At 56.8% G+C, this 10518-nt stretch overlaps 1 protein-coding gene across 1 annotated transcript; it reads left to right on the top strand.

Moving 5' to 3' along the window:
• Nucleotides 1-3278: 3278 nt before the first annotated feature.
• Nucleotides 3279-8537, top strand: EVX1 (even-skipped homeobox 1). Its single transcript, XM_004045228.5, has 3 exons — nucleotides 3279-4170; nucleotides 5767-6023; nucleotides 6605-8537. Exons 1-3 carry the CDS (start codon nucleotides 3744-3746, stop codon nucleotides 7145-7147), a joined length of 1227 nt encoding a protein of 408 aa, XP_004045276.1. The 5' UTR covers nucleotides 3279-3743; the 3' UTR covers nucleotides 7148-8537.
• The last annotated feature ends 1981 nt before the right edge of the window (nucleotides 8538-10518 follow it).

The following is a 10518-nucleotide window of genomic DNA, read 5'->3' on the forward strand; positions in this document are numbered from 1 at the left end:
AGTGAAAACATTTTTTTCCTGATCACATTTTCACCGACACCTGAGCCGACAAGCCAGCTCCTGGCCCCCGGCTCAGGACTCCTCGCTCTCTCCCTTCTCGGGGCCCTGTCGCCGTTGAAAGGCCCGCTGCAGGCTGGGGAGGGTGATCGGGGCCGCGGGCCATCTCCCCCGAGCCGGGCGGGCAGACTGCGGAGGCAGGCGCCACACGCGCCGCTTTTCCGAGCCCGGTTTTCTTCAGGAGCGAAGCTGTTCCAGCTGACCCGCGCGTCTGGGGGCCTAGGCCCGGCTTCCGATTCCATTTAAAACGACCCGCGCATCTTATCTCCGTCGCCTCCCCGGGGTTCTCACCCACCCCCCTCCGGCCCGGGCCAGGCCAGCCCAGCCCCGGCGGAAGCCAAGCTGGGAGCTTTTGAAGTCCGGAGAATTTCAATCCGAGAGGAGCCGGCTGGACCGGAGCCCGTCGCCCCAGCGGGGGAAGGGACGGGGGGCCTGCCGTGTGGCAGGTGGGGGATGGGTGTCCCCCGCCGCGAGAAATGAGAAGCCGCCGGGCCTGGAGCGGCCTCCACCTCAGCTGCTATCACCCCCTCTCCGCTGTTATGGGATTGCCCAGGCTTAATGGGTTTGTGCAGGGCTTCACTTGCTCTCGGAATTTACCTTCCTTCTCGAGCCGTGCCGCGAATAACCTTCACGACACAGTGATAACGATGTTATTAAATACTCCCCCAACATTCACCGCCCAAGAAACCAAAACAGTGCTCTTATCCAGTCCTCTCTTTTTTTGTCTTCTTTCCTTTAAAAACCCAACCGCTGTTAATGTGAGGTTGATGAAAGGATGCTTTTGGAAGAAGCGACATTTGGTTAAAACGTTTTCCCCCTAATGCGCCGGTGGAAAGGGGCGGGGGTGGGGGTGGTTCCCTAGGCTCCTAAGACTGGAGAAACAGTCAGCTTTGAAAGAGCGGGGCAGAAGTCGGGAAAGGGCTGGGGAAGGCTTTGGGCTGAGGGGATGTGTCCCTGAAGCTTCAGATCTGGAGCCCAAGGGAGGCAACCTCCCTCTGAAAAGCCGGTCCTCAGCTCCATCCAGCCCTCTCCGCGGGATGTAAGCCCTGCTCCGTAGGGCCCGACCCAGGAAGCAGACTAAGTGGCACTCCTTGATCTCTCACTCCTACTCGGCTTTCATCTCACCCAGAGGAAAAGCGGATCAAACAGAGGATTCCCATTGAATGCAGAGCTAGGGGCGGGGTGGGGAGCCAGGAGTCCCTCTGAGGACCCAGCCCCCAGGAGATGGGGGCAGCAGGCTACTCACGAGAAGGTTAAGTGCTCAAGGAGGAAAGGAGGGTAGGCACCGCAAAGGCCCAGTGCTGGAGGGCCCTATAGAGAGTAGGCAACCTTGGAAGCTCTAAGACAGATGCCCAGGGGGCTTGCCATTGACAGGAAGGAGAGCAAGCCAGGTGCTCCCTCAGGCTGTGGCTGCTGGTAGGGAGGACAGAGCAAGATAGAATACCTGGACAGCTCTCCAAGGCAGCAAAAGGTTCTAGGATTTGACTCCCCTCACTCCCAATTGATCCTCTCACCTCTAAAACATTTCCCTGGATTTTGGGGCTAGCAGTGCTCAGCACATAGTGGCTTCAGGAGTCCTAAGGAGTAGAAATATCTATGTGGACACTGCCTTCCGGATCCCGCTGCCTCCGCCCCCAGGCAAGATTAATGAACATCGTCTTAGACTGAAAGAGAAGTGGAAAGCCGGAGTGAAGAGGAAACTTTGTCTTTCTTTGGACCCCTTACTTCCTCTACCTTCCTTAACCCTATGGATAGGAAGATGGAGGAGAGAAGCAAAGAGGGAGAAGAATACATAAAGAGAAAAAGGAGGAGAGAAAAGTAGGAGATAACAGACAAAAAGGTCACGGAAGAGGACTTACCTGTAAAAGCTGGGGCTTTGCTAGGGACACAGAAAGGAGGGAGGTGCTGGGCTGCCCTTTGCAGCTGGCTGCCTAGGGCTAGAAGCTCTTCGGGAGGAGGCGGAGAAAGGGGGGTTGAGCATAGAAGGTGCCCACCTCCTGCCCTCAGCAATGTGGGGATGGACTCAGCCCACCCACCTGGCCCCAGCACACTTGCTTGGAGCTCAAAAAGGGTCAGTTTGAAGGAGTTTTATTCCAGCTTCTTCCCTGGGAGAGGAGCCAAGAGAGGCCTATGGAAGCTCCCAGATATCAAGTTCCACAACTCCTGCCCCCACCTCCGGCCCTTCATCAGAGCCCCTACTTACTTGCTGTTTTAGGGCATTTTCAGCGACTTCACTCTCCTCTACCTCAAACGCCATCCACTTTTGGAGACAGGTACCACTGCCCCTAGGCAGGGACTTGGGAGAGGACCTTATGAGTCAAACCTCTATGAACCCCAACCTTTTTGTACTCGGGGAGGCTGAACTCCTGCCCAAAATAGCGCGGTGAAAGCTACTGCCTTCTCCCAGGTAGGGGCCTCCAGTACTGCCACAGCAGGGGCCGCATTCCTGGCACCTCTTCATTCGAAAAACCTCTTTCCAGGAGAATTCGTTGATTCTGAACGAATACTTTAAAATATGGGCAAGAAAAAAAAAAAAGACAACTCTTAGAAACTCTCCCCACCCAACATACCTGGAGTGCAGGCGAGGTCCAGGCAAACGGGAAAGCGACTTCTTGTACGAATAGCCATCTCAAGATGAAGCCAGGCTGTGGAAAACTTAAGGCCATCTAGATGGGAAGGAGGTATTTAAAAGAAATCAGCACACACTCTTACAGAAGCCAAGGCGGGTCTTTAAATTAAAAAAATATATAAGGTATTTATTTCTTGCCCCTTGGGGAAGAAAAATAGCAAAGTTTGGTTCCCAGGAGTAAGGAGACAGAGGTGGGTAGGGAGAGGGAGGAGAAGAGAGGAAAAGATGGCCCAGCCTCAAGCTCTCCAGTCAACCTGGGGCGGGGGAATACATTTTTCCGTAGCTTGTAAAAAGACTTTTCAGCCAGTTTGAGGTTAGCTGCCAGGGGCAGACAGTTGTAATAATGCCGACAGAATTGAGGCTTGTAAGCCGGGCTTCACACTTCTAAAATGCAGTTATGGATTCTTTCATCGGTGTTAGATCAAGGCACCAAGTTAAGAAAACAAAAGTCAAAACAACAATAAAAGAAAAAATCAAAAGCTTATTTAATTACCGAGTCCCGCTGCCCCTGCGGAACTCGCCGCGCGCGTTAAGCTCTCTTTTCTTTCTGCGGAATTCCATTTGCATCCCCTCTGCCTGGGTGTCTCCCTCTCTCAGTGTGTGTGTCTCTCTGTCTGTTTTCACACTCTCCTCCCCAATCGAGCGAGGCCCACACCTGGCGCATCACTGCCGAGCCATTAGCTGCGGGTTTCCTTTCATCTTCGCTGTGGCAGACGTTTCTATTTATCCACTTGCGCTCGCCGAGTGGCGTCACCAGCGGTACTGTAATGACGATTGCGGCAGGAGGATGACAGCTTAGAAAGAAGAGGGCAATGGGGCTTCCTCCCAGAGGCGGTGCGGCACAGAGGAGCGCTCACTTCACAAGGTGACCCTAGCTCCCCACCGCTACCGCCGCGGTCGCGGTCCAGACCGCGCTCCAGCAGCTCCGCGCCCTCCCAGGCACCCGGCCTCTCTTTCTCCCTCTTGCAACCAAGATCCGTCCGGCCGCTGGAGACCCAGGGAGCCGGGGTTAGGAACTCACTTGGGGCTTTCCCCTCCCCCACCGGAGAGCCCCGGGATGGAGAGCCGAAAGGACATGGTTGTGTTTCTGGATGGGAGTCAGCTTGGCACTCTGGTTGGCAAGAGAGTCTCAAATTTGTCCGAAGCCGTGGGCAGCCCGCTGCCGGAGCCGCCCGAGAAGATGGTGCCCCGTGGTTGCCTGAGCCCTCGGGCCGTCCCTCCGGCCACCCGGGAGCGCGGCGGGGGAGGCCCGGAGGAGGAGCCGGTAAATGGACTAGCAGGCAGCGCGGCGGGGCCGGGCGCCGAGCCCCGGGTAGCCGGGGCGGCCATGCTCGGCCCAGGACCCCCGGCCCCCTCAGTCGACAGCCTCTCCGGCCAGGGGCAACCCAGTAGCTCGGACACCGAGTCGGATTTCTATGAAGAAATCGAGGTGAGCTGCACCCCGGACTGCGCCACCGGGAACGCCGAGTACCAGCACAGCAAAGGTAGCCACCGCGCCCCTCCGCTCCCCGGGCCTCCCACTGCGCCCACCCTTCACTTCGGCGCAGGCCAGGAGGAAGACACTCCCTTCCCCTAGGGCAGGATGGCTGGGGGGACCCACCTGAGCGACTCTCTCTGCTATCTGCGTTCTGGCGGGGGTCTCCTACTGTGTTCTGGCATTGGCAGGACTGAGGGTGACAGCAGTGCCTTGAGTGCGGGGTGCTGAGGGGGCGGATGCAAGTCCTGGACTTGGGGGATTCAAAGCTCACCCCAAGCACCCAGTGTTTCAACTGCTCGGGGAATGCTTCAATTGCTCGGGGAAGACACTTTCCCCAGGCGAGGGCAAGATCAAACGCCGATCAGGGCAGTTTGTGGCTGGCTGGGTGTAAGAGGGATGGAGGCGCGGAAGCCAGGAGTCCATAAAGGACCGTAAAATTGCGGCCCACTTGGGCAGCCCGGGTGCTGCAGCCCTCCGACCAGTTTGCACGTCGGTCAGAGGTCCAAATTACCTTGTCACTTCCCGGGCTTCGCGGCGCCAGGTCGGAAATGGTCCCAATGGTCTAATTGCCTTTGGTCTCCGGTTGCATTTGAAAAGGCAGAGATCGGGTCCTCCCCCCTTCCCCTCTCCTTCCTAGTCCCACTTCTCCACCCAAAGGAAAAGGAGCTGCAGGGGGCTGGAGCCCCACCCTTCTCAGAGGTAGGCCCAAAGGGGGGCTGGTTTAACTGGAGAACCCCTCCCCACCAAAGGCTAATGGGAAGGGGGTGGATAGCCCGGAAGGGAGTTTCCCTCTGTGCCAACAATCACCTCCCCAGAAGGGGGTAGAAAACTGGGCGCGGGTTGGTGGGGGGGAGAAGAGGGGAGCCCACCAGCAGACACTCCTCCACAGAACTGTAGGAGTGGGTGGAAAGAGCCTGGGGGGGAAGAAAGACCACCCCCTGGCCTTGGCAGCCAACGCCTTGTTGAATACCTGCACCTACCCCTTACTATCTTATCACCGATTTCACCCAGCCTCCTTCCCATAACCCTCAGAAAAACCTGGACTCCACTCACATATACTAAGGTAATAAATAAGATACTCAACATGCATTCTCACTCCAGCCCTGCAATACACGGAACCTAGTACACATTCCCACACCTGTTCTGGCAGCCTGTCACACATAAGAGCAAGGAAACTCTCTGAATGCCCAGCATACTACAATACACTTGACCCAGAGTTTACAACCCTCTAGCACAAAGGTGCATCTCAACTCATGTGCCTGTCAGAAGTGCACACCCTTGCCCATCCCTGCCAACGGGAGGCAGAAAGCTCACCTATGCTCCAGGGCAGGTGGGAAGGGCGGCTGGGAACCCCTGTACCCACGATGCCTTAGAGGAAGGGAAGGCCTCCCCAAAGACCTCTACCTACCCAATCAAGGGCAGGCCCTTATTTTCCCTTCTTGGGTTCCCCAGAGGCCGCAGTACCCCAGCAGAAACAGTTACTGAGGTGGCTGACAGGGTGTCCCTTCCCAAATCACCCTCCCACCTTAGGCCTACAGCCCCACTTCGATGGCGTTTGTGTGTCTGTGTGTGTACACGCCTGTGCTCTGGACTCGCTGTGCAGGGTCCGGCTCCGAGGCGCTGGTCGGCAGTCCGAACGGAGGGAGCGAGACCCCCAAGAGCAACGGCGGCAGTGGTGGGGGCGGCTCGCAAGGCACCCTGGCGTGCAGCGCCAGTGACCAGATGCGTCGTTACCGCACCGCCTTCACCCGAGAGCAGATTGCGCGGCTGGAGAAGGAATTCTACCGGGAGAACTACGTATCCAGGCCGCGGAGATGTGAGCTGGCGGCCGCCCTAAACCTGCCGGAAACCACCATCAAGGTATGCGGGGTCCAGGCTGGGGAGGCGGGTGTGCACCTATTTAGCGGGAAGTAAATGCCAACTGCCAACTCCCTAAACCGCAGGCCAGGAATCTGGGCCTGGGGTCTCCCTGCCCGGCGCGTGCAGATTGACCCTCGTGACAGCTCCTAGGCAGGCATTGCTGCCATGTGGCTGACTCTGTCCCTTTCCTGGTTAAATAGACAAGGGGTGGGCGTGGGGGAAGGGGATAGAGTGCCTGCGCGGGTGACAAGGAAGTTTCTGGGGACACGCTGTCTGCGGCCGCAGACCAATTGAGTCCATGTCCTTTCACTGCTCCTCCAATACACACACTGGCCTCTGGCACCCCGGGGGCCTGGCCACCTGGGCAGAGGGAAGGAGGGAGCGGGCTGGAGTCACTCCCCAAACCTCTCTCGGAGGGATTCCAGCTCCAGGTGGTGGTGGTGGGGTCGGTCTCTACCCGGCTGGTGTCTGCTTTGGCTGTTCCTGCCCTGAGAACACTGTCCCCGGAGCGGGACCAGACTGCTGGCCTCTGAGCATCGGGCCAAGTCCAGCTACTGAACCTGCTCCGCTCCTCTCCCCAGGTGTGGTTCCAGAACCGGCGCATGAAGGACAAGCGGCAGCGCCTGGCCATGACGTGGCCGCACCCGGCGGACCCCGCCTTCTACACTTACATGATGAGCCATGCGGCGGCCGCAGGCGGCCTGCCCTACCCCTTCCCATCGCACCTGCCCCTGCCCTACTACTCGCCGGTGGGCCTGGGCGCCGCATCCGCCGCCTCCGCCGCCGCCTCGCCCTTCAGCGGCCCGCTGCGCCCGCTCGACACGTTCCGCGTGCTGTCGCAGCCCTACCCGCGGCCCGAACTGCTGTGCGCCTTCCGCCACCCGCCGCTCTACCCCGGGCCGGCGCACGGACTGGGCGCCTCTGCCGGCGGCCCCTGCTCCTGCCTCGCCTGTCACAGCGGCCCGGCCAACGGGCTGGCGCCCCGGGCTGCCGCCGCCGCCTCGGACTTCACCTGTGCCTCCACCTCCCGCTCGGACTCCTTCCTCACCTTCGCGCCCTCGGTGCTCAGCAAGGCCTCCTCCGTCGCGCTGGACCAGAGGGAGGAGGTGCCCCTCACTAGATAAGGGGCCGCCGGCTGGCTGCCGGCTCCATGACGCCCGTGGGATCACCCCCCGGCCCCGGGACTCAGCCAGCCTCGCTCCTCGCTCCTCGCCCCTAGGACGCCAAGGGGGAAAGGAGAGGGCGGAAAAGGACCAGCGGGATCCGGCCGCAAGAATTGGAAAGCCTAGGAAGTGGCTGTGGCTGGCGCGTTTGGGGAGCAGGAGTGGGGATAGGGAAGCAGAGGTTGAGAGACCTTCCTCCGGGGCAGCCTCCGGACCCACCGACCCCCACCAGGGTCGAGGCTGTAGCTCCAAAGCTAAACAAAACTTAGCAGCAACAGCAACCAGTATCCAGCCCCTCGGCCCCTCACCCTCCACCTCACACTCCCTTCTCACTGGGCCCCCTCTCCCCAGCCAAGGCCCAAGCACTGGAAAGGGAAATTGCTGTCTCTCTGAACAAAATGCTGTGTATGCAGAGCAGGTAGAGATTAATCTTTGCCAGCTTTTCCAAGGCATGACAAGGGGCTGGTGGATGGCAACATACCAGTCATTTGGAGGAGAGAGTGAGAGATTATTTACTACCAGGGAGAATCCAGCCCCTTGGCATGGAACCTGGAGCCTCGACTACACAGCATCTTCTGGGTCTGGCGTCTGCCAGCACCTGATCTCTTTCCTCATTCCCAGCTTTGTGACACTTCTCAACTTGCGGCTCCATCTCTCCCTGCCCCCACCTTTTTGTTGGCCAGGGAGGCTGCAGATGCCCCAGGAGCCCTTTGCCGCTTCTATGAGGCCAAGCCTTTTTTCCCTGGGCCCAGCACACACCCTGATTAGCAAGCGATGTGTGCGAGGAGGGTTTGTGAATGTTGAATGTGTAATAATGATCACCATGGAGCTGGCCACTGACCCCAGAGCTGAGCTGTTAACAAGGCGCCCAGGGAAGAGCTTAGGGAGTGGGAACTTCACCTCCCTCTCTCAGTATCTGGCGGTAAATTAGAGGCAATTTTCATCCTTTGCTTGTTCACCTTCACTTCACCAGAAACTTTCTGGCCATACCCTTTGTATTGGGTATTTTACAACTTTCTCTCATTTTCTTCCCAAGCTACCACTGGAGCTTGACTTTCAGATACCAGTGGGAGCCTTCTGTCCCTTTTGGGGACCCTGTCTGTGGCCTCCACCAGGGTTTGTTTAGAGCCACTCCCAAATCCTCACTCCCACACTCATCCTTGCAGCCAGTTTTTGAGGAAGAGGAGAACGTGTAACCCCAATGCAAGCTTCACCCTGACTGAGAGGGAGTGGTTCTTCCTGTAGGGAATGAATTTGGTTTGATTTGGGGTTTTCCTTTGAAGCCCAAAGAACTTGCTGTTATGATTTGTTAACCATATTGCAATAAAAGCTGGACATAATTCTCACTTTAGCATTTTAGTTTTTGTGGCAGCAGGCAGCTCTTAACTGAATTTTAAAATTGCTATTTCAGCCACCATGGGTTCGAATAGGGAAGGAACCAAAAGATGGACCCACAGAGTCTTCCAAGCCACTGTTTGTCATTGGTAGGCTCCAAGCAGCCATTGCATGGAGGTGGAGAAGACAGGCTCCAAGCTGCCCTGGGGTGCATGTTTCCTTAATTTTGGGTATGTTGGGAACCGTTCCTGGGTAAAGTGGCAGCAGAGTGCTGCCAGGGGCCCACCCCTGTGGTTTCTTCTCCAGTTGTTCCAATCCTTTGAGCAACAGAAAGGGGACCCAGGTTGTGGTCTCTGAGCAACCTGCCTCCACCCCAGACCAAAGGGAAGGTGACTGGGGCAGTGGCAGTAGAGCCTGAGTACTGCAGAGACCTGAGTTTTCTGGTCAAACTGGGTCTGCACTTGAGGGTGGAGGACAGCAGGGAGGAAGACTCCTTGGTTGGGATCATCTTGGTCTGAATTGTCCTCATACTGGAAGTCATCTTGAGGGTGGGATTCTGAGGGGTTAGGACAAGAGGAAAGGCAGTGCTCAGCAGCTACCTTCCAGCCTGCACCTGCATCCCCCACAGGAGAGCCAAATGTGGCTGGTTGTGGAGTTCCACTTAAGCAGGGGAGAGATGGGTGCCTTCTGGGAGTCCAGGAGGCTCTGGATTGCATAGACATGAGGAGTCCTCTGCTACTGTCTTTGCCAGCACATAGAGACTCCTCAAATGCCCTCCTCCCTCCTTGGGTTCCACAGCAAATCCTCCTGCACACAGTAGCGGGTGCCCTCCCAAGCAAATTGTGCCCTGAGGTTTCCAGCACCCCCTCCCCTGCAGCCAAAAGCTCCTGAGTGCCAAATCCTGGTAAATTTTGCAGTTGCTCCATGTTGGGCAGAGATTGCTTGCGACAGGTAAATGGGCTGCGTGTTGCCTTAATGCCAGGCGTATTTTCAGTTAATAGGGAGGGAAAATGAGGTGTCTGCAGAGATATTGGAAAGTACAAGATCGATGATCCAGCTTCGTGTCCAATCAGCAGCCTTTAATTGACTGTATTTTCTGGGTAATTGAGCCTCTCTTCCTCCAAACTGAAGTGGAAGATATAACAATACATCTTGCCAGGAGGAATTACTCATTACTTCATAATGAAATTTCCCTTTTGCCAAGGTTTGCGGTTTGGCGCTAGGCACGACTTCTCACTCCCACTTTCCCCCCAAATATTCCTAGCCCACTTGCATCAGGCTACCCCATCTGGCATGATACGTTCCATTTGGGTGGTGGCAGGGAGGAAGTGGGAGTTGACTTGAAGAAGGTACTGCCCCTTCACAATCACAGCCTCCTTATCTGTAAAATGAGAAGGCTAGACCAGGGCCTAGCATGATGTTGTTTTCATTTTTCAACTTTCTCAGTGTCTCTACTTAGCTTTGCCTCATCTCGGTTCCATTTTGCAGGAGGGAAAACGGAGGCTCCAGGTCTACACAGCTATTAGTGGCCGATGTAGCTATGAGCTCCGGGCTCCCACTTCCTCTTCTCTTACCCTGTTCTGGGGCACAGATTCTGAGGTAACCCCCAGTGAAGCCTGACACCTCACTTCCGACTCACGCTTTCCCAGGGCTCTTCAATCCCGGCCGGCCGGCAGGGCCTGGGAGCGCAGTCCAGCGCCCAGCCCAGATTCGCCCAGCTGGGCAAGGCTGGTCACCCCACAGCCCGAGTGTGCACCGGCCCCCGGCAATTGCTGGCTTGTTAGCGTGTGATTGATTGCCTTATTAAAGCGTGTTCTTGTAAGTGTGACCAAACTGATTGCATTGCATATGTTTGGGATAATGCTCATTTTAAACAACAGGATAAAGAGGATGAGCTCCGCAGAGCCTTGAAGACAAAATGATTCTGGCTAGCAGCTCCCTAACTATGGCATTAAATTGCTCAGTTACATAGCAAATCACTACTTGGTTTCTGCATC

The sequence above is a fragment of the Gorilla gorilla genome, chromosome 6 (genome assembly GCF_029281585.2).
Source record: "Gorilla gorilla gorilla isolate KB3781 chromosome 6, NHGRI_mGorGor1-v2.1_pri, whole genome shotgun sequence".
Lineage (NCBI taxonomy): Eukaryota > Metazoa > Chordata > Mammalia > Primates > Hominidae > Gorilla > Gorilla gorilla.

Excerpts from the sequence above, each read along its gene's own strand:
- EVX1 (XM_004045228.5), top strand. The coding sequence starts at position 3,744 with ATGGAGAGCCGAAAGGACATGGTTGTGTTTCTGGATGGGAGTCAGCTT. Across the intron at positions 4,171-5,766 it reads CGAGTACCAGCACAGCAAAG|GGTCCGGCTCCGAGGCGCTG; the intron begins GTAGCCACCGCG and ends CTCGCTGTGCAG. Across the intron at positions 6,024-6,604 it reads TGCCGGAAACCACCATCAAG|GTGTGGTTCCAGAACCGGCG; the intron begins GTATGCGGGGTC and ends TCCTCTCCCCAG.